Genomic DNA, 24562 nt, shown 5'->3' on the forward strand with positions numbered 1-24562 from the left:
GAAGCCAAACAAATCTATTCAGGCATCTCGAATCAACAAAAAAATCATCAACAAAAAAACGATTCTAATTCTAACAGTAGATCTCTCAAACAACTATTTGAAAAACTTGAAAATCTCTGCAGAAAGGAACTTGCGAAGTGGTGGGAATTTACAACCCTAGAGAACTATCTAGAAGTGGGAAGAATCCCAAGAGGACTACGAATCTGTATTTTTCCCTCATTTGAAGAGGAGGACTTGGAAGATCTCAAAGATTGGGAAGATCTATTAAAAAACACTTCAAAAGAAATGATGATGAAACTAATCAACTACACAAAAAGGTCACATGATATATTAACACAAGAAATTGACGAGATCAAAAGCAAAATTGAAGAACTAAATTTGCCAGAAGCAACTTTTAAAAATTATCAGATTCTAGATGAATACCTTGAAAAAGTGGAACAAGACATAAAAATACGCAAACAACAAACCTTTCACCGAGATGAAATGGATTATAAATTTAAAAGAGTGTATACATTTCCAAAACAATTTAACCGTAAATCGAAAGGATTCTCCCCTCAAGGAGCGAAAAAAGATATTACTCAGAAAAGCAAAAATCCTGAATCTTCACAAACCTCTGAAAGTGAACCCAGCAGTGAAGGTGAACAAAATTTACCAGCTACATCAAGCGAATCAGAGACAGCCTCAGCCAGACCCTATTCTTTTTTAGAGGAATATTGTCAACACAAAAAAAGAAATGCAAAATATCCATCAAACAAACTAAATGCTTCACAAAGTGGAGACCAAACAAAAGAGGGAGACGGGGCAGAGGAAGCATCAAACGAAGAAGAGCCATCCGACAGAGTAAAAACAAGGTCAAAAGAACAATGCAAAAGGAAAATTTGATCCTTAATCTATCGGACAAAACATATTCAACACAACTCTACTCTGCCTTAAGTAAAGGTCTCTCTTTCTGTCCAACTAATCAAATGGATCATTTTTAAACAAGAATAGATCTGTTTAAATTCAGTAGAAATCTTAAACTCAAAAAATATTTTGCAACCAGCACCAAAATATACAAACGGAGAATAAAAGACACACGAGCACCTTCAGAACTTTCAATTACCCATTCCTTACAAACAGTTAATCTGTTAAATCTACCAGAAAAAGCAAATATATACACTTTGGACACTTTCACAGAAGATTTGGGAATCACAATGGATCAAATTGAACCAACCAAACTTAAACAAAAATCAACCTTTTATCCGTAATTATATAGCGAAAATGTGATTGATCTATTTGAGAAAGCAGTATCAGAAGATCTAAAAGAACTATACCGGAAATCACTAAGATCTAAAAATATTCATCTCAACCTTACAAATGAGGAAAGAAAAGCGCTAGATGAACTACAAAAAGATGAATCTGTCACAACAAAATCAGCTGATAAAGGAGGAGAAATTGTGCTGCTCAATACATCAGACTACCTTATAATGGCTGCAAAACATTTGGAGGATGAAGATACTTATGAAAAATTGGCTAACAATCCATTGCCAAATCTAATTACAGAATGGTCTAATCTTATTAAGCACTACTTGGCAGAAGAATTAATCACTGAAGACGAATATCAATTCATGAACAATCCCTTTCCAACTTTAGGGACTATCTACTTCTTACCGAAAATCCATAAAAAAATTTGATCGGATTCCAGCAAGTAGACCCATAATAAACAGTATAGGCTCCCTAACAGAGCCAATTTAAGCCTACATTGATAAGTTTTTACAACCTCTGGCAGCAAATCTCGCCTCATTTATTAAAGACACAACTGATGTTATCAAGCAATTGGACTCTATAGAATGGGAAGAGGACTACAGATTGGTCACATTCGACGTGACAAGTCTCTACACAAGCATTTTACACCTTAAAGGCATGGAAACAACAAGAGAATTTTTTGAAACAAGATCCATCTAATTTAGAAATCATAATGAAATGGTATTAGAAATGCTAAACTTTACACTTATGAACAACATTTTTCTATTTAACAAACACATTTTCAGGCAAAAAAGAGGAACTGCAATGGGGGCAAAATTTGCACCAGCATACGCTAATCTTTACATGGGAGCTTTTGAATTACACCATGCATGGAAACACAAAGCGTCTACCGAATCCAGTCAGATTGTATATTGGAGTCGATTCATAGATGACATTCTTGTTATATGGAAAGATAACAAACAATCGCTCAATGAATATCATCGGTATCTCAACAACAATTCATTTAATCTGAAATTGACAATGGAAGAAAGTGTAAACCAAATTCATTTCTTGGACCTTCAACTTTATATCTGTAACAATCATATAAAAACGACTCTTTTTACCAAACCAACAGCAGGAAATAGCATATTACATGCTGCAAGCCATCATCCACTGCACATTAAGAACAATATACCATATGGAGAATTCTTAAGGATTAAACGAAACTGCACAGATGAAGAGGAAGTTAAAAAACACTCTCAAGAAGCAAAACCAAATTCCTAGCCAGAGGATACAAAAAAGATCTCCTGACAAAAGCCCAAAATCAAAGTGAAGCACGTAAAAGAATGGATCTATTAAGCGACAAAACAAAGAAAAAGGAGGTTACGGAGAAATCAAAATCCTTAAGATTCATTGCAACTTATAACATGGAGGCGAGCAAGCTAAGACAGATCCTTAACAAACATTGGAATATTCTGACCACAGATGAAGATCTCAAACCATTTCTACCAACAACTCCATGCCTTACGTTCAGGAGAGCGCCTAATCTTAAAAACAAACTTTGCCCTTCACACTTCTCTGAACACAAGATACAGAAACGTTTACAACAACTATGGACTGGAGATAAGCTAAAAGGGTTCTACAAATGCGGCACATGCAAGATGTGCAACTATGCCATCAATGGACTAAAAGAGTGCACCAAAGCCAATGGCACGCAATACAAAATTAAAGAATTTTTGAGCTGCAATACAAACTTTGCGATATACGCCATTAAATGCGCATGCACGAAAACCTACATAGGTAGTACAATCAGACCTATTAAAACAAGAATTTATGAACATATAAGAACAATCAAATTACAGGATACACGTTACCCATTGAGTAAACATTTTTTGGACAATCACAAAACAGCAGATATCGATATGATTAGATTTTATGGAATTGAACAAATCAACAGTCATGAGAGAAGAGGAAATAGAGAAAAGCAATTACGAAAACGTGAAGCATTTTGGATATTCTCCATGGACAGTATCAATGGGGGTCTCAACGTGGACCATTAATTGCACCATTTTTTGTAATATTGTATTGTATCTATGTTTTATGTGACTGTGTCATCTGCAATGTATCTCCTCCTATTTCTGAAACAAGATTTAATCTATTTGACCTCAGACCTTACCAAAGGTTACTTTAATTAATAACTTCATTTTTTGGAAAATAGGCATCGAAAGACGAATATCGAGCAAAAGGCTCGAGTCTAGAGAATTTAACTTCCAGACTCCATGAGCAACATTAATAACACAAATTCCTTAAAAACTCATTTCCAGTCCAATGTAAACAATTGTTTATCTTATTAGACTGAATTGATCGCCCGCTTTAACTTAATTAATATGAAAACATGATTACATAAGCGTGATTTTTATAACAAATTTTTATGGCAGTTATGCAAAAAAAAAATTTGAAATATTGGAACAATTATGTATCCCAGTTAAAGTACGATTATCATCAGAATTGTCAATCTACATGAATGTGGAAACAAAAGAGGGAATTCACCTATCAAAAGAACTATTCGCATAAGTAACTTTGGAGTAAACATGACTCCAAGATGGCGCCCCCACATCTATATGGCCAATAGATGAGGGGAGGAGTTACGCCATCATGATGCCATAGCATCTAATCCAAAATGGCATCTATCGCCGTAACGCGTGACGTCATCACGTTGAAACACGTGACGTCATCACGCTCAAAACGCGTGACGTCAGCACGCTGTTTTTCAACGTATAAAAAGCGGGCAATTTTTCACAGTCAGTAGCAGCCCGGGATCCAGACCAGAACTACATGCAATTCAAGAGCCAAAAACCAAGAGGTAAGACCAGGAAGCCCTGAGTCTATAAAAGTAGACTTTTATCTTTTAACAAAAAAACAGCCACATTTTAAACTGGGTGGTTTAATTTAAGAAAGTTAGTTCCATGCAACTTTCTAAAGAAAATAACTTTGTCCTTATTTGTAGGGACTGCATATAAAGGAATATTAGAAGTAAAGACTTCAGCACCCTTTCTGAAACAATAGAATTTAACCAAAAACAGCACAGGAAACTTATTTTTTGCCAAAAAAAGAAGGATTTTAGAAACAAGTTGAACGAAAGTAAGCTCTCTTCTTTTGCATTTAAAAAAATTGTTTGGGCTAAACATTCTGCAAATGAAATCTTTAATAACACTTGAGATCAATGTATCTGGTATATATGAAAGGACCTTTTACAATAACTATAGATAACAAATGTATGAACATATGAGATGAATCATAATCTCCAACACATGATTTAAATGTATTTCTTTGTTTCTTTTTCTTTTATTCTTGTTCGCTCAATTGTATTTCAAATATAAAGCTTACATCCTGATGAGCCACTGTAAAAGCAGGTGGTGAAACACGTGTAGAAGACATAAAGCAAAGCACAAACTGAATAAAATTTACATTGGAGCGCCAGTCACCATAGTGTTTTGGATTTTCTTTTGGTAACTTAATGTCAAGCTCTCGACAGCCCTGGGAGCTACAAAACCCAGACCAGGCAGCACCAATTACAAGCAAGCGTCCCAAAAGTCAGAAATAAAACTTCCTACAACTCGCCTAGTCCACTCCAATCAAAGGCTGGTTTATCATTATTACTACATAAATACATAGGTTGGTTAGGTATACTACTGGGATTTACCAGGTAGGGAGGTGTATAGGATGATGGGTGAGGATTATTATACTTTCGTCTACCTTGGATGTTCCTCTTTGTCCCTAGAGGGGGAGTCTCTCCCCATGAGATCTTCCCGCTGAGTACCACCCCCAGGGGGACTATCGGATAGTGGCCTCACCTCACTTGCCTCATGATAAAGGGATCCCCCTCGGGGAGAAAAGACAACTGTTAAGATGCCTTTGACATCTCCATAATGACACTGCAGCCAGAATGGGGTAGTCGACTGAGCAACCATGCAATCTTACCAGTATCCACAACTTCTTGTACTTCACATGCATACTCAAATGCAGTCAACCTATCCATGATGTCCTCCTTGTCATCAAACATACTAAGCAGATCTTTTGGGAACCTTGGATGAGAGGTGGAGCTTGACCCATTACCAGATCCTCTAGAGGAGCCACTGCCAGCTTGTACCTTGGCAAGCTCCAACTGGTGATCACTGTCCTTCTGTTTCTCAGCTCTCTCCAGTTCTAGCTTAGCCATGCAGAATTCAAGCTCCTTCTGCTCAAACAGCAGCTCTTGTCTTTTGAAATCCAGCAGGGCATCAGCCTCAGAGCCAGCAAAAGAAGCATGGGACTCTACATCATTCCTATCATCATCTGTCTCCTCAATGACGGCAGCAACAGCCCTAGTAGCCCCAGTACCTTCTGCACTGTCATCTGAGGGACCAGCTTTGATCTGGTTTGTCTGCCATTCCATTATATTTTGGATCATCTCAGCATTTGTGCCAGAGGTTGACAAGCCTCTTTCTGCACAGGTCTTCCTTAGTGTTTCTGATTTGAAAGCACTCAAAGTCGTGTTAGCAATTGCTTCCATGCTATAAGTGAGGCCGGTGGCTCACAGTTAAATTTAAACTAAGGTCACTGTGTTTTCTGTGTAAGTATAACTTGGGTATTTCACCAGTGCGCAACGCTGGAAACCTCTAATCTTATCCCACCGCTGCCACCAATTTGTTAGGTGGATTTCTAAACTCTGACCTAGTGGGCAGAAGATGAGGAGGCCACCCTAGTTTAGTGGAACAGGAGAACCTTCTGGACAAACCAAACCAATCTACGGAAGCTTGGCAGGCGGTCAATACTAAGTCTCAGGAGGGGTGATAGTGATCGGAAGCCCACAATGAGCACACACAGTAAAACTCCACAGATTACTCTTAGACAGATGTTTATCAACAATACATTTATTATAGGGCTTTATAACAAAACACGATTAAACCACAGTAATAATAAAACAGTTACCACACACGGTTTTCACTATGTAACATATATACAAAATGTGTTTAGCCTAATGCTGAGGAAAGGGGAGAAAATAACCACAACCTGTAACAGAAAGGGGTACGTTCAACACAGATATCGCATTAGGCAGTTCTTCAAAGTCAATCCCTATCTTATGCATTTCAGCATTTAAGAAGTGAGAAGCCTTATGCTCAAAGTATAGCAGTGTGTTAATAACATGCAGTCATGCGTAAAGCGAAAAGCTTGTTCTCTTCAGGGAGCTGTAGCTGTTCAGGAAGAGTGTTGAGGCGATGAAGAATAAAGTCCTACTCCTTGGGGAGGGTCTAACCTTGCAGACAGTGCGACTTTTGGAGTTCGGGAATAGCTGGGGAGCGCAAGCTCGCCCACCCAAGGTGAGTATATTTTAAGGGATAAAACCAGATGAATGTGCCAGGGCGCTACTGGTAAGTGATGAAAGTACTCACCGACCCTCGGGACAGTCCAGACCAAACTTTGCTTGTCTAGTCCACTTCACTAGTAGGTTTCACCCTTGCAGTTACAGGACGCGCTGGCTCTCAGCGACTGCGGGACGATCGTCCATGGTGGGACAGTAGCCTTTTCTCAGCTCTCGAAGAAAGGAGAAGGATAGTTCCGGTGCAGCACGTCTCAGGACACAGTGGGGCAGGTCTGCAGGCACTTACAGTGAGAGTCACCACAGCAGGGCGACACAGGGACTGGTCTGGGCACACCCTCGTCAATTACGACCCAGAGGAACTAGGAGAATGAGTTTTGGCAGGAGTGCGTCCAGGACCACAAGTAAGTGACGCCCAAAGTCTCACGTCTCAACTTGGGATGGCACCACTCCTGTGCAATATCCCGGGTTCGAGCTGGTCAGTTCACTAGATGGCGCAGGAACACTTTGGAAGAGGCTCTTTGCGAGGGTAAGCAGGAGGTGCTGAGAGTAGTTGGTCCCACTACTCCAAAGGGGCAAAGCACCCTTGCAGGCCTTCTTGGTACAATGCAAAAGCAGGGGTCCTACGGGACAACAGCGGGGTCAGGGTGCCAAACCTTCCAGCACGTCTCTGGTGGTTCCACGAGTTTGCTCTTTCGTTCAAGACACTTGGCTCCTGCTGTAGTTTGGTGTGAACTTCAGGTGATCGACCTGGAATGGACGCAGAGCGCCTTCTCTTATCCAAGATTCGTTTCACGCCCCAAATCTCAGATAACCAATGGAAGATCTGCTCTCTTGCATGCACGCCAGGCGTGGGCCAATCATGGCCCACGGTGGTTCCAATCATTCAGGCCTACCAGACATACTGGCACCAGTAGTGTGGATTGGAACCAGACAGACCCAACCCTCTTCCTGGGCACTAGCATATGTGACATGCAGGAGCCTGCGAAAGATGCAGTTTTTGCGGGTGGCTGCAAGCCCAAATAAGGAATACCCGGGTCTCTCTACCTGGGGAAGGCAAAGGGACAAAATGGCCAAAAGACATTGGGCCTCATTACGACCTAGGCGTTAACCATGGCGCTATTAGCGCCATGGTTGACGCCGGTACCTTACCGATTCCGCCATGGTGAATGGCGGAATTACCGCCCCATTCCAAGGTTGGCGGGGCGGTAATTCCCCATTCACCATTGGCCCTTCCCCATTCCCATTTTTGCCCCCATAGGGCTCAATGGAAATGGGGAAGGCGGTAATTACGGTTCCGCAAATTGTGGTACCGTAATTACCTCCAAGGTCCCTTTGTGGGTCTAGTCCTTAACGGCTGGTAAAACCAGCCGTTAAGGGGGGACCCGCAAAGGGACCTCGGAATTGGGCGGTAAGGGATTACCGGCACCAGTGCCCTTACTGGTACCGGTAATCCCTTACCGACCGGGTCGTAATGAGGCCCATTGTGGCACAGCAATTTTCGGCACTGGCCACAGTTTTGGTCAAACGCAGTAAACGCGCTATGGTCCATAAAAACAAAGTAAACATACTTTAAAAGTAAACTCCTACCACCAGTTCTTCCTAGACACACTTGTACAAACACCAACAAATCCTTAGAGTGTGGCTAAGGCCATAAAACAAAAGGACCCCTATGCGCGGTACGGCAAGGTACATTGCACATAGATATAAAGTTACCAAGGAATGGCAACATAGTCGAAGCCTAAGGAAGACATAGTTTCCCAGTACTGACAGCCTGAAGGACGTGTCCGTTTCCCCATAACAAATGAGCGAAAGCCTAGGAGTGCAGCTGAAGGCTGTGCTCCACTGGGAAAAGTCAGGTTAGGTAAGCAAAACAAAAGCAAAAGGTTTGGGGGTCCATAAATGGAGGGAAAATTGCACCTAAGGGAAATCTTTCCTAACAACGTCATCCTAGGATTTGTCACAGTTATGATGGTCCAAGCTTTGAGCCAGAGCACAGGTATTTCTGTCACAAGCCTGTCACAAGCCTTATTCATGGTCCTGGGAAGGTGAAACCAGGTAGTTTTGCAATGTTTCAATATGTAGTCTGTGTGTTCAAGTGCAGGATCATTTCATTGATACCTACTTAAACTGGTAGGTTTATTGAGAGAGGAGGTTAATACTGCAACAAAACAGAAGTCAAAATGTACAAAGTTGTTTCTGGAATATGAAGGACTGTACTTGTGCTCCTGTGTTTATGTTCTGTACAACGTTCTCACATTAGTAAAAGTGAATTATTTAATGTAACCAGATAAACAGTTTGATTTCATTTGTTGCTTGCTGTGTGTGTACCTATAAAAGTGTTTGCTTTGAAAAGACCTACAAATACATATAAGAGCAGATGTTTAAATGATACAATTTGTTCTCCCTTTCGTCTGCTTTAACTTCACATCATTTTTTATGACACTGTCTTACACTGCATCACTGCATCGTACATTTCTCTAAGTTTACTATGTTTGATGTAAAGGGACACTTGTTTGCACACACGTTAGTCAATCCGCATATGCCAGTATGAAAGCATCTTTGCTAAAAATGTGAGTTACTAAAATTTTATTTTCTTAAAGCTTTCATAAACCTAAGTCCATTCTATCCTTTTTCTATTTAAATGAAACTAAACTGATTGCAAACATTGGAGCTCTAACACTTTTATCAACCCAGTTTCGCACTTGTTCACTAGACTACATGAATCTCACTTAAAACAGGGACCCCCCCTTAACTCTCTTGGCTCACACCTCCCTTAACTCTCTTGCCTCCTTTTGGATTGTTATACTGAGGAATTCAACCAAGCGGGTGCTTAATAAAGAGTCATATTTAAAACCTATTTTATATATTGTGAAAGCAAAAGTATTTATGAAAAAAACATATTTGGTCTACATTTGTGTTAGGTGAAGTGTGTATTTTGGCAACTGTTTTAGTCACTTTTTTTACTTCACAATTACTTTATCAAAATGATTTCAAATGGATGACCCTAATCTACTGTGAATCGCTTATCTTATTAGTGGAAAATGTCCTCCCCTGAGTTTTAATTTTACCCTGGTACATTTTGTCCAGCAAAATATCAAATGAAAGCACTTGGCAATTTGAGCAGCAAGATAAACACGGTTGCCAGACATTTGGTCGAAAAAAATTGGTCGACCAGACAAATGGTCGAACCAATTTGATCGAAAACCGAATGGTCGAATTTTTTTTTTTATTTTTTTTGGGGGCGTCCCCCCCCCAACCCCCTTTTTTTCTCTAAAAACCCCTTTTTATATTAAACGAAAACCCGAAAAATAAATATATAAATTAAAAAAAAATTCGACCATTTGGTTTTCGACCAAATTGCGTCGACCAAATTGCAGTCGACCAGTTTTTTTTCGACCAGTTGACTGGACACCGATAAACACACTAGATAAACATGTTTTATCTGTATCTGTCTTATTACAGATCAAAGTCGCTTCCTAATCATCTCAGATGCTACACAGGTAAGAACACATAACTATATGAAGTTTGAAATCTCTCTGGGTAAATCTGTTTCTGGCTGGGAATGGAGGAGGTCTGAGGGCTTGTTTTCCTTATCAACTGTGATTTTAGCAACAGGAAGGCACTGAGAGGGCTGAAGCAATAAAACTTAAACAACCAGTGAGAGTCTGTTTAAAAACACATTCTGATAAACATAGGTGTCAAAACATTGTCATGAATTAAGTAAGGTCTGATCAAATCCGATGATCATATCTGATAATAAACATTATTTTGTACCACTGTAGCAGGGGGTGTGCAAGTGGGTCCAGCTTGTCCATCTGCTTCTTGATTTCCAAGTAAGAGCCCTGGAAGAGAGAGCACATAATTACACTCAAATAGAGGCTGTCATTTAAATACAATATGATCACTTGATCTGCGAAATAAGTTCCTGTGATGGTTAGCACTAAGCAATGTTTCTCCTTCAGCGTGATAGTTAAGTGGGTGATGTTATTTTACTATCTGCTATAAAGAGAGTTGGTGGTGGATGATGACCGCCCTCTATCTCTTTGATGTGATAGGTGACATTTGGTGGTATTTCCCCACTCCCTAGAGTGATAGCAGTCACTCATGGGGGTACTCTTTTGTACCATAGTGCAACAGGTAGCAGTGGGTGCTGTGCCTCAACACTCTCCTGTAACGTGGCAGTGAGGCAATGCCTCATCCTTAGACTTGCTCTTAGTCTGAAATGAAACGTTCTCCCTGGCTGAAAGAGTAATTAAGCTATCTAACCAATCCTCAACCAAGGGTTTGGTATTCCTCTTTGAGTGCTTCAAAACATGTTCCTAGCCACTATAAGTGCCATTGGTTTGTTATTCAGTGATTTTGTCCTTTTCTCCCCTTCCTCTACTGTGGTGGTTTGAAGTGAATGGTGTTGCTAGTTGCTGTACCTCTCACATGCATTGATCCTTTTCAAGGTAGGCTTCAGAAAACACTTGTAGGTGTGTGATCTAGATGTGTGATCCCTCAGGCATGGAGTGGGGCATGAAAGGAAAGCTATGTGATTAACTCTTCTGTATGCTGTACCTGTGTCATCTCACGGATGGACATCACACTGTCCAAGGCCTTCTGCAATCTCTCATAGTTTTTCTTCTGCTCCAAAAATAAGAGAAAATGTAAACAGGATTTAAAGCATAACCAATTAGGTCCTCAGAATTCCAGAGGTTTTGGCACTTCCTCAGAAATGCAATGGGACCATTACCTTGGGGTTAAAGGCAAGTGTTTTAGGATCATTTGGGTCCACGACTGAGGGATAGGGTTCAAAGATGATACTTTTTCTTGGGGACTCCAGTGCTGCTCGGCACATTGCCACAAGTAGATCTACCACCTGAAGAAGATAAACAGAAAGTGTTGCTCAGTACACAAGCACCAGAAACTGAAATTCACCACACTTTAAAAGAACATACTATGAGCTTTGTAGACAGAAGATGGCAGAGGCTATGTTGATGTGTTATAAAAAAAAACATAACCAACGGTAAATACAAATAGCTCACCACCTCTGAAGAACTTAGCCTAGACCGCCGGTGAATGCTACCTAAACTGGTTTGGCTACAGCTTCCCAGAGTTGTTCCTGTCACAATATGGGTTGGCCTTCTATACATCTGTCCACCAGGCCTGATTATAGAAAATCAGTCCTAACAACTGTCCATCTCAGATCCAGCAGTGATTCCAGAAGGCTTGAGGAAAAGCCCATGTGTCTGTGTTCAAATCAAATCACTAAGAGTAAGTGGTGTGACAAATCCAGGATTTTCGTCCCTTCTCCTCAGGGGGAGCCAACCCCTTTGAGGCTAGGGAGATGAACCTGCTTGGCAAGACCCTTCCTAGAGGTCTGGGCAAGTGGGACTTCACTAGGAGTGACTCCCCTCTTGGGGATAAGGAATCCCCAGTCCGGAATGCATTGTCTGCCTACATTAGAATTGGAAAGACTGTTACTTCTGTTTTGACTCCACCAAACAGTGACATTTCTTCAACCTCTTTGGTTTCAGGTAATGCTGGATCTCACCTCACAGTCACAGACGGACACAACCCATTTATTTGTGCTTGCGTGTATAAAAGCACAAGTCTGAGAAGCTCCTATGCAGTGGGAAGAGGATCCTATGCAGAGGCAATCCTGTTACAGAAAGACGTCCTGGAGGGGCGAGGCCATGCTAGACCGCGGAGGCTGGCATTCTAATCGACCAGGAACACAAGGTCGGAAGGGAGACGGGGGACGGGAAAGCAACCATCTCATCTGGTAGTGTGACCACAAGAAAGCCGTGGTGGGCCCGGGGCCCGACAACCAATGCCGATACCAGACTGTAGAGGGGAGCCCGGAACACTGAGCTCTGCACCAGAAGAACAAGTTACTTCCCTGGTTACGTTCTTTAGACAGGATGTTCCTCCCACGTATTCCTCATCTTTTGATATTCGATATCCAGCTTCAGCTGCTTCGGGAAAAAGAATTCGGCAGAGGGCGCTCTGCATTGCTGCAGTCGACTCAATGGGCCTCATTACGAGTCCGGCGGTAGCCTTGCCGGAAGTAACGGCAGGCTGCTGCCGGACCCGTAATACCATTCCGCCTCCGTGATTGCCGGAATCACTGGGGCATTACAACCCGGTGACCCGGTAATTCCGGAGACGGAATTCTGTAAATCCCCATTCCCATGGAGTCCAATAGGACTCCATGGGGATGGGGACCATGAAACATTGGTTCCGTCTATGACAGAGCCAGTGTTTCCATGTGCGGCCGCAGGCGGGTGGTGTTAATCCCGCCAGATCAGACCTGGCGGGAGTGACACCTCCCGCCTGCAGGACTCTGAATCAGCCGGTCCTGAAACAACCATGGCAGAGGTTTTACCGCCACCGTTCTTTCCGGACCGCCAGGGTCATAATGAGGCCCAATGTCTGTTGAGGGCCTCCGTCTCGAGGATGTCATCGAAGGTATATATAGCACGCGCAGCGCCCATTGGCTTCAGGTTTGACCCTACTCAGCTTTGAAGGACCGAAAGCTGTAATAGCATGGGAAATTCTAATGTGGAGTAGGTTGGGAGGGCGATGAGCAATATGTGGTAGGAACATCCAGTCGAAAGAATGTTACCAGGGGTAAGTAACTTGTTCTTCTAATGGATTGTGTCTTTCCACATATTCCTCATCTTTGATAGACTCCCAAAGCTGTATTAGAGTTTGTGGAGGGAGTAGAATTTAGATTTGAATGGTTTTAATGAACCAAATGGAGGACAGCTTTTCCAAAGCTCCCATCCAGACCGAGGGAAGACTCCAGGCAGTAATGTTTTGTGAACATGTGAATAGTAGACCACGTTGCTGCCTCACAAATACTTTTTATTGGTACACCACTTTGTAGGGCTGTAGAGGTAGCCATGCCCCTGGTGGAATGGGCCCTTAATCCTTCAGGATAATCCTTCCCTGCCAGTCTGTAACATTCTGAAATTGCCAGAATGATCCACCTGGATAAGGTCTGTTTTGTAACAGCCTGACCCAGTTTGTGGCCTGTATAGCCAATGAAAAGCTGATCGTCCATCCAGAGTTTTGATAGTCTGGATATATAAAAGCACAGAGCTCTGTGAAGGTCCAGCCTATGTAACCTCTCCGCCTATTTGCCAGGATGAGGTGAGGGATAGAAAGAAGGTAAAACAATGTTCTGTCCTACATGAAATCAGAAATGATATTGGCTAAGAGTGAAGGCTTAACCCTCAGAAGTTAACAACCATAATGGACATGAGTGTAAAGGTTCAAAGGGTGCACCCATTAGAACTTTTAGTACCAGATCAAGGTCCCAAAATGGAACCTGGAAAGGAGATGGGGGGACACATTGGTGAGGCCCTATAGAATATGTGTCACCAGTGGTATTTTGAAATATGAACATTCCTCGGACGAGCGCTTAAAGATGGACAGCGCCATCAAATAGCCTTCAATAGTTCCAACATGGAGCCCCAGATTGGCTAAGGATGGTAGAAAGAATAAAACATTCAGTGTTTTGCACAGAAAACGTTCTACATTCTTATCTTTGCACCAGCTGCAGAATTTGTTCCAACGGCAACAGTACAAGTACTTTTTTGCTGGCCTTCTGGCCGAAAGCAAAATCTCCATTAAGTCATCCGGGAGGTCCCAATCCTTGTATGTCAGCGTCTTAGAAACCATGCGTGAAGGCTGAGTGTCTTGACCTCTGGATGGAGAACCTGACACTCCTCTCGCGACAGAAGGTCCCCTCTTTGCAGAAGATGCATTGGAGGGCAGATGGACATGTCCAGAAGGTCCGGGTACCACGTCCTCCTTGCCCAATCCGGGGCAATTAGGATTATGTGTTTCCTGAACTTTCTCAACCTCCTGATCACGTGAGGAATGATGGGGACTGGAGGAAACACGTCCAGTCATGGAAACTCCCAGTCCACTACGAACGCGTCTCCAGAGCTCCTCTTGGGGGGAATTCCCTGGAGCAGTACAGTTCACACTTCCGGTTGACACTGGTTACTAACAGATCCACTTGAGGGGTTCCCCAAAGGGTGAACATCTCTTGAAGAGAGCTAGTACCCACTCGTGGGAGACTGTGCTATGCCTGCTCAGAGCGTCCGCCGCCGTGTTCTCTTCTGCAGCTCAGTGAACCTCTGATAGAGAGATTCCTTCTTGAATTGCCCAGAACCAGAGCTGCATTGCCTCTCTGCACAGTGGTAGTGACCCTACACCTCCTCTCTTGTTGAGGTAGTACATGGCCACTGTGTTGTCCGTCATTATCAGGACATTCTTTCACTGTACAGAGGGCAGGAAGGCCTTCAGCGCTAGTCAGATTGCCCTTAGCTCCAATAGATTGATATGTAGTTTGGACTCCAATGGAGACCAACAACCGCTGACTGTCAGATCGTTGGTATGGGCGCCCCACCTCGAGGGAGGCGTCCGTCACTATTTTTAAGTTTCTGACCATGGTTGCCAAAGAGTTCTTCCTTCACAATATTGTTCTCGCAGGCCCACCACAGAAGATCCTGTGAGACCCTGCTTGGAACCTGACGTAGGTCCGACATCTTTCCTGAGAACTGGGACCATTGAGTTCTGAGGTCCCATTGAAGGGATCTCATTCTCAGGCGGGCCTCTGGCACCAGAAAAATGCAGGAGGCCCTGATGCCGAGCACCCTCAAAAAAATCAAGGGGTGGGATATGCTGGGCCCTCTGAAACTTTTTGAACATCTGCAGAATGTCTAGAGGCCTCAGCTCGGGTGGCGAGCTCTTCCTCAGGGAAGTATCCAGTACAGCTCGGATGAACTGGAGCTTTTGAGAAGGTGTCATATGGGACTTCTTGTAATTGAGGGAGAAGCCCAGCCTGTGAAGAGAGTGGCAGGTGATGTTGAGATGATGCAGGACTTGCTCGGGAGAACTCGCCCTGATCAGCCAATCGTCCAGGTAGGGGTAGACGTGAATCCCCCCTCTCCTGAGACTCGCTGCCACCACTGCCAACAGTCTGGTGACAATCCTCGGGCAGAGGTCAGCCCGAATGGAAAAGTCGAAACTGATAATGATAACCGCCAACGGCGAACCTCAGGTATTTTCTGTGCTTGAGATGGATTGGCACATGAAAATGAGCATCCTGAAGGTCCAATGACACCATCTAATCCTGGAGTCGGAGGGCCTGAAGGATCTGAGAAAGTGTGACCATCTTGAACTTTTCCTTCCTGAGGAACTTGTTCAGGTATCTCAAGTCCAAGATGGGTCTCAGTCCTCCATCCTTCCTGGGTATTAGAAAATATTGAGATTACCATCCCTGGTTCCTCTCTGCTACAGGCACTGGCTCTATGGCGCCTTTTTCTAGCAGGGTTAAAATTTCCTGCACAAGGAGCGGATCCAGAATCCTCAAAGAGTGGCTCCCCAGTGGATTGTTCTGAGGTCTCTCAATGAAAGGAAGGCAGTACCCATGGGCTATGGTTTCCAATGCACAAGCATCCGAAGTAATGCCTCGCCATTCTTCTAGATGTTAAGACAGTCTGCCTCCCACTGGTGAACTGTGACTCAAGACCTCAGAGGGGTTTTAAGGCAGCTGATGCAGAGGCTGATGGTAAGTTTGCCCCTGCCTGAGCAGCCTTCACCCTGTCCCTCATCCACCACGAGGGAATCTCCTTTGGCCTCTTTGACCAGCCATTCCTCTCGCTCTTCCCACTGAGGAGTAGTAGCGAAAAGATCTACCCCGCCAAGGTTGTCCACTGGAACGAAAGAGCTGAGGCTGCCTAATAGCGGCACCTAAAGATGTGGCTGCCGCCTTTGAGGTCTGCAACTTCTAAAGGCTCTCGTCAGCCTTGTTGCCAAAAAGGTTAGACCCGTCAAAGGACATGTTTAGAAGTCTGGATTGCACATCTGGTGAAAACCCAAACTTCCTCAACCACGCAAATCTGCGTATAACGGTTCTAGTAGCCATCACTCTGCTGATGCGGTCAGCAGAATCCAGACCCGACTGAAGAGACGCACACATGGCTTCTTTGTCATTTCTAACTATTGCCAAGAATCTGTCTCTCTCTTCCTCCTCTGGGATGTGCTCTGCTGCCATGGAAATGAAGTCCCATAAAGTGAATGAGAATGTTGGAAGGGCACATGTGGAGTTGGCGGACTTAAGTGCCAACCATGCAGAAAATACTTTCCTTGTCGTCTCTATCTGGAAGGATAGTAGGATAAGCTGCCTGTTTGGTTGATGGGGTAGCTGCCTGTACCACCAGACTCTCTGAAGTGGGGTGTTTAGACAGGTAGTCGGAGTCACTACTGGAAGGGCAGTATTTTTTGGTCAGATTCTTATTCACAGCTGGATTTGTCTCTGGCGTCTCCCAATTTGCTGCCACCCTTTTTTTGGAGAGCAATATGGAAAGGCAGTATAGGATCCATCTGTGGACCCTTATCCAGGATATCCATCAGGTCATCCAGCTCAAATGGTAAAGGAGGCCTACTCCACCCCATGTAGTCTACCACCTTGGACATAAACTGTCTATACGAAGCATCAGCGTGTTTCCCAGTCTCTGGTCTTCCAAAATCTAGCTCAGGTGAGGTATCCACTCCACTGGCCGTCTGTACATTTTGGAGGGAGTGGATGAGTGGATGGAGCGGATGGAGTGGATGGAATGGATGGAGCGAAAGGAATGGGTGGAATGGATGGAACGCATGGAGTGGATGGAACGGATAGAGTGAATGGAACGGATAGAGTGGATGGAACGGATAGAGTGGATGGAACAGTTGGAGTGCATGGAACGGTTGGAGTGCATGGAACAGCTGGAGTGCATGGAACGGATGGAGTGCATGGAACGGATGAGTGCATGGAACAGATGGAGCGCACGGAACGGATGGAGTGGATAGAACCGATGGAGTGGATGGAAAGGATCGAGTGGATGGAACGGGTGGAGTGGATGGAACGGATGGAGTGAATGGAACGGATGGAGTGAATGGAACGGATGGAACGGATGAAGTGAGTAAAACACATGGAACAGATCGAATTAAAAAAACACACTAAACAGATGGGAAGGATGAAATGGATCAACAGATTGGATGGAGTAGTTTATGTAGAGGAAGGATCGAATGATGGAATGAATGGAGGTCTAGTAAACTAAATGATGAACCAGACGAAATGTATAAACAGACGAAGCTGAATAAACGGACAGAGTGAATAAAACTGATGGAATAGATGGTACAGATGAGCGCTCGATCACAAGCACCTTACTGAAAACCAGCATATAACACCACCACGCTTACTCTCTCCTATACACCACCATTCAACTAGAGCACAGCGATACTATGACACATTCATAGCTGTTCTCATACTTACACCCGCCACATACTCCTCATCATCCTAATTAAACACAGCTAGCTGAGCACACACCGCTAGCCTAAGCATCTCCTCAGGCCTAACGCAGCCAGAAATCAGTCTGGTATCAACGCACCAGAATGAACACATATTCCTGACCTCCCAACCACCACACCTACCGCTAAGAAGCAGCTATCATACAAGTGCCACACCAGCTGCACACATATCCGGTGCACCCATGCACCTTCTCTCTCTCTCTCTCTCTCTCTCTCTCTGTCTCTCTCTCTCTACTGACTTGAACTGCGGTTCCCAAGGGCGTTCAACCTACCAGCGCTTTGAGATCATACTAATGATACATAAGGCGCTATATAAATGCAAAGTAACATAACATAACATAAAAGTCTTTCAACCTTGATTCCTCTGAAAAGAAGCGTTCAGGTACATTTGGCGTACCAAATTGGAGACCAAAGAGTGCATTGTTGTCAGATGTTTCATTCTCCTCATATATTAAGGTGAGAGATTTAAAATATTCTTTCCTTGGCAAAGGAACGTATGTTTTATCAGGTATCAATGGCTTGACACTCGAGGGATCGCCAATGCTTTCAATGCCGTCATAGATTTAAATGGGGCGCTCGCCGCCAACGGTACAGCTGGCATCGAGGGTGCAGCCGGCGTCGATGCTGCTGGCGTCGATAGCGCAGCTGGCATTGGTGGCACAGCTGGCATCGATGGCGCCGCCGAAGGTGAGGCCAAAGTTGAGGGCTTTGCTGGCTTCGAGGGCGCAGCAGGTGTCGATGGCGTCGACGACCTTGACTCGTGTTATCGGCTCGAAGGATCCTTCAATGACTTGTCATTGACTTGAGGCATAGACAGCTCTCGATGTGGATCAGGCCTTCGTCCCGGCCTCGAGGGCGTGCAAAGTTTGATCTCTAACCCTTTCCTTTCTCGGCTTCTTTGGAAGGCACGGTAGGAGCATGGCTTGTGGGTTTTTGCTTTTCAAATATTTTAAGCATTTGTGCTCTAAAAGCTTCCCATTCGGCTGGTGTGGAGTTTTTATGTGGGGCAAGATACCCTCTTCATTGAGGTGTCCGATGATGAAGTCGAAGAAGGTGCCCTACGGTACCTCTTTTTGGACTTCCTCGAAGTGAGCCACTCCTCAACCTCAATCTTTTAACTTTCTTCCCCCGAGGAGAGTCGCCTCTCGACTCATTGGTTGAAGTTTTCTTGGTCGGGGTAAATAGGAATTCTTCGGGGTTTCGACCTACCACAAATTTCTCCTTTCACTCCTTCAGGGCCTTTCTGGTCATCGACTGGCACTTGGAGCAGGCCGCTGTCTTATGCTCCACCCGAGGCACCACAGACATATACGGTGTGGATCTGTGGTCTCGACAATTCTTAAACCCGGTCTTCGGGGTAGTCGGTGTCGATGAAGAAGACATACTCATGAGTAATACAATGAAGGGTGCTGTATTTCTCAAAGCGATAGCATTCGCAGAAAAACTGAACTGAAGCCAACGGGTGCAGCGCGTGCTATATATACCTTCGATTACATCATCCTCGAGACGGAAGCCCTCGACGGACATCGAGTCAATGGCATCGACGCACAGCGCACTCTGCAGAAAATAATTTTCAGAAGCAGCTGGAGCTGGATATCGAATATCAAAGATATGGACTACGTGGGAGGACATAATCCATTTGAAGTGCATTTACCACTGAAGCAAGCAAAAGAAGGGAAGCAAACGCTGCTGAAGAGGGAAAGCTATTGAAAGGCACAAGGATTGATAGCCAACGCTGGGGAAACCAACAAGGTTACGGGAGCCTGATAAACCCGAGCAGAGACACAGCAAGTATATCAGTGGGGATAAGGACGTTGGGAAGCCCTGAGAAGCCAAACGATAGTAATAGTCCCGGCTGGAAAAGCCACAACCAAACCCGTAAAATCCAAACAAGCGGACGCCATACAGCGGCCCTGCTTGAGTAAACCTGACAGAGGGCCAAAGAACATTGAGAAACCCAAAGGGGCAAGCACCCTATGTGAAATTTAAATAGTTACAAATACTTTGCATCCAAAGCTGAGAAAGCAGATAAGTTAACAGGGCCGTGAGAAACACGAACGGGCAAGTGCACCAAGTGAGTTCTAATAAAGGAGATAAGAACACTTTGCACCGAGGTTGATAAAGTCGATAAGGTTGCGGGAGCCTGAGAAACCCAAGTTGGCAAGCGCCCTATGTGAATTACATTAAGAGAATGCAAGTCCACCAAGGGGTTGTAAGACTTTGGGAAGTCCAAGAGCCACATACTTATTATAAAGAGAACTGTGTTAAAGGAGAGCCTGGCGAGGTTTTGAGAAATATGGAGGATATTTTCTGTTGACCAACAACATCTGCAAGTAAGTTGGGAACTGTCTTACTATATTAATAAACCTTGAACTTTGGCGAACTTTATCAAACCCTGCTTCCTAAGAAAAGGAAGAATAACTTGTAAAACCTGATTGCAAGAAGAATCCCAAGTTTCCTAAAGTAGTAGGGCCAGTTATTTGGTTAGGATTCAGACTTTTTAGTTTGGACTTTAACGTACACCCTTCTTTTTAGTTTATTAGGTAGGGACCTTCCCTCAGAGCGATAGGGATAGCTAGGCGTTTTTCTTTTAATTTAAATAAAGCCTTTGCACATGGAAGTAACTCATCCGACTCCTTCTTCTCGTTCACCACATTGGTGACTTTGTTGAATTCTCTTTACCAATGTTTTGCTCTGTTAAATGTACAGCGGTTCCATGCTCCTGAGGTTCACATTAAAAAATATATTATAATAATGATTACTCTCCTCACTGGGGGACAAACCTATTGGCAGAAGAACAGGTGTGTTTCCCGCTCTGCCCACGGGTATCTCTCCAAGGTATGGGTACTGTGGAAGCCCAAAACATCTTAAGTGTGACTTGGCCCTGTCCACTCTAGAGAGGATTGAAACCACTATCAAAAGCTTGGAAATACGATGGACAGAGATTTGAGAGTAACTCAGAGGGCTAGTATAACTGGAGGCAGTATGAACACCAGTCAAACTAAGCTTAAGCATTACCATCATGGGCCCTTCTGCCAGTCAGGCATTTTAGGGGTACGATGTTGGCTAGAAGGTAAATTGTCGACTACGGATAGAGGGAAACTGGGTTTTCATCTTTGTCTCACCACACTTTGTGGCAATGTGCTTCATGTATCCATTGGTTAAATAATAATACACGCTTAAAAATAAGCTAACTGCCATTGTGAGGAATTATATAAATAATTGCAGTAGAGTTAACATATTTGTAAACCTGACATAAGCTGCAATCAAATGTAATTATACATGTTATCACCTCCCTGAAATTTGAAGCACTCATTTAATTAGACTTAATGCACTTTCAGTCTGTCCAACTATTGGTACATTCTTCTTGACACTGGGACACGTGTCAACAAAGTATATACATGAAATAAAAGATTGTGGGCCTCATTACGAGCTTGTCGGTTCCTGGGGGTGGACCAGTGCGGGAGGATCACCTGGGTGAGGGGTCTTCGGGGAGTGGGACACCAGATGATGAGACGCGGTATCCCCTTCCCTATAACACCTTTACCCCATCCTACCCAGTAGGATATTTAGGTCCTCTACCCCCACCCACATTTTACAACATGAACACTTTCTCACTGACAGCCGCTGTAAGGGAAAACGGTATTGTACAAAATGACCTACTCCCAAAAGTTCGAGCTCCAAAAGTCTGACCCCCAATTTTCCGCATATATACATGTGGGGGGGGTAAAGTGAATAAAAAATGTATAGGGGTAAGGTGGGATGGCTGTGGGGGGTCTCCCCCCACATATATAGTTGCAGAAAATTGGAGATCAAAACAGACTTTTGGGAGTCGAACTTTTCGGTTCGGTAAAATCACATAGATCCAGAGAAAACAGACTAACACCTGAGCCGTGTACCTGACATATCCCAATACTATGGTCAGGCGAGGCCAGGCAATTATCGACAATCACTCACACCCGACTTCCATTACACTTCCCCACATGGATAAAAGGCGGAGCACAAGAGCAGACTCTGAGTGAGGCAAAGCACACAAGGAAACAGCAGTTTCGAGATTGCAGCTGAGCAAGAGAAGAAAGGCGGCAAAACCGAAGGGGATCGGAAGGAGGGAAATTCCCTGGACCTTTTCGACAAGGAACCGTTACTTTGCCGAAACCTAGAGAGATAGCGTAAGACTAGGAAACCAGGCTGAAGAATCCTGCATTGTGTATCAGAGATATCCAGGGCCCTCCCGCGTCAATAATCAAGGCGGGGAGAATCACCAGGCACCATGCTACTGTCCTTGGCTCCAAGAACAAAGCCGCTTCAGTAAAAGCAACACAGCCAGTGAGTTGGGGTGACCGATACAAGACTGGTCTGTGTTTTGAAGCCAAGGGTGCAAGCAGCAACATTGTATGGCATGAACTGGAACAAACATTGTTCAAATGCGTGTGATAAGAGATGCAGGTGAAGTTAAACTGCTGATGAGTGATCGAGCTTTAAAGCAAGCTACAATACCACTGATGTAGTGGTCCGGCACCGCGTGGGTGCTCAATCGAAGGTCTCTTTAATGTATCTAGCTGAGAAGTAATAAGAGTAGATACATTTGGTCCAAGCCCGGCAGAGGGAGACCAATTGAAAGAGAATCAATAAATGTGTATCTAAGTGGTCCTGCAATGGGTCAAGCAAAATCCTGCACACAGTGGAAAGTCTTCAATTTTGATGAAATAGAGAAAGTTTGGAAAAGTACATGAATTTGGTCCGAGCCCGGCAGAAGGAGACTAATTGAAGGTTTTGTGTTAAAGTGGATCTGAGCCTGGCAGAGGGGGGACTTAGGGTGAACAGAAAATCACCCAAGAAGTTGTATGAGTGAAAATCCTAAGAAGAAGGGAATTGTACTGTTTTGTCCTGTTGCCTCAGGCCCTCTGAACTAAGAGACTTGAAAATGACAAAGAGACTTTGGCACAGAAGATCCTGATGTTGAAGTCTTGAACTGCATCCTCATGCTAGAGAAGCCAGGGAGTGTGCTAAGTTTGAATGTGCTGCCTTGTCACTTGCTAAAAACATGGGGAAGGGAAGCCAATGGCTTAATTATCCTGACATATAATGTCTTTAACACTTTTCTTTTGCTTAACATTGTTTCCCACACTATTTGTATTTAGAGGTTAGGATTGGCAATAGGTTTATAAGTATAGGGCCTTTTATTGTGACAAGACATCACTAGGATGGCATTATAATTATTTGATGGTCGTAGCTTGCTCCCATCTTTAGATTTAGGATTCGATAGGCGTTTTTCAAACCCAGTTGAAGTTCAATAAACACCCTTGAACTGTGATCACTTGTGTCTGTCTTACTGTGTGATACAATGCCGTCCTTACAGCTATTACCCCTTCTTACCTTTTCAGATACTTGCCCTCATTGCTGGAGGTCTGTTGACTGGCCTATGACTCACAATCATATCAAATTGTAAGAAGGGAATCGCAGAGCTATACCACCTAAACCACAGGGTCACTTATTGGATGAGTATGTGGGAGGTGCTGTTGTCTGTGAAGTATGTCTGACAAACCAGGAGAATATAAAGGACTTTACACTATTGCGGCAACAAACAAACAGCTAAAAGTAAAATTCATGTCGTTACAGGATGAAAAACTATGTCTGGAGAGCAATCTCGCTTGCCTCTTGCTTTGGGCCAAAAATACTCCCAAAGCTGCTGATAGACCTGGGCTTTGCTCAGTATACATTGTTTCTCATCCAACAACCAACCACATTTCACTTCTAGCGTTATTTGTTGCTGCCTCAGTGGGCGGAGCTTAACATACTCTTCTGGCCTCTTTAAAACCATCTGAATGGATAACAATAGCATTGTAATGCGGCATCTGTATACGGATTGCTGCTATCACTCCTGCTTCTTCTGTTGTGAGCGGCAAAGAGGAGTCGTTGTTGCAGATACTGCCCAACTTCCATACTTCTCTCATATAAATCCTGTATACAGTGTTTCCTCCTCATGCACAGGAAGGTGTTTTACAAACTTGAGGCCTGAGCGAGACCAAGTTGGTGCTGACTTGAAGGTAGGAGGGGGGGCAGTCTTGATTCGTATCTATCTGATCACTGCGAGAAAAATAAATGTGGATACGAAAATGTCTAAAAATGTTTTTCCTTTCAACGCAAGTATATGCAGGGAGATCCCTGCAGTCCCTCCCCCATAGTCCCCTTACTTTATTTATTACCTTAATCCACCCCTCCTCCCACCCACATACACTTGCGGTGAAATGCAAAGCAAAAGGTTAGGCATTTTCATATTCTGAATGTTTGTAGGCGCAGTGATTGTATGATGCCCTTGATTCGACCGGTTGAGGTGAAGTGTAATGGCTGAGAGATCAACAAATAATTTGAAACCAATTTGAAGCCCTTTGCTTATTTTATTCTGATCATAAATGGGATTGGGCTTTACTGAATCAACAATGGTAGAAATTGGTCCCAAGTCGTTCTCTCTCTCCATCTCTTTGCTCTCCCTTCTCCCTGTTCAAAAGCACCTCCCAGGTACTTCAAACACTCACTCACAGTATATAAGATTTTATTTTGTCACAAAAAATCTTTTCTTGCTGTGTTATCTTGGCTGGTAGAGGGGTCATCGGGTTCTCACGG

The 24562-nt window shown here is 43.8% G+C and overlaps 1 protein-coding gene across 4 annotated transcripts in view; it reads right to left on the reverse strand.

The window, feature by feature from the left end:
- The window catches only part of PARP6 (poly(ADP-ribose) polymerase family member 6), a 628157-nt gene that overhangs the window by 202991 nt on the left and 400604 nt on the right, over window positions 1-24562 (reverse strand). For all 4 annotated transcript variants that reach the window (XM_069624646.1, XM_069624644.1, XM_069624645.1 and 1 more), the window contains exons 13-15: window positions 11322-11447; window positions 11147-11212; window positions 10361-10428 (exon numbers count right to left, since the gene is read on the reverse strand). In XM_069624646.1, coding sequence (XP_069480747.1) covers window positions 10361-10428; window positions 11147-11212; window positions 11322-11447 — 260 coding nt within the window. The remainder of the gene's footprint in view (window positions 1-10360; window positions 10429-11146; window positions 11213-11321; window positions 11448-24562) is intronic.

The sequence above is a fragment of the Ambystoma mexicanum genome, chromosome 11 (genome assembly GCF_040938575.1).
Source record: "Ambystoma mexicanum isolate Mex_15411 chromosome 11, UKY_AmexF1_1, whole genome shotgun sequence".
In the NCBI taxonomy this organism is placed as follows: Eukaryota; Metazoa; Chordata; class Amphibia; order Caudata; family Ambystomatidae; genus Ambystoma; species Ambystoma mexicanum.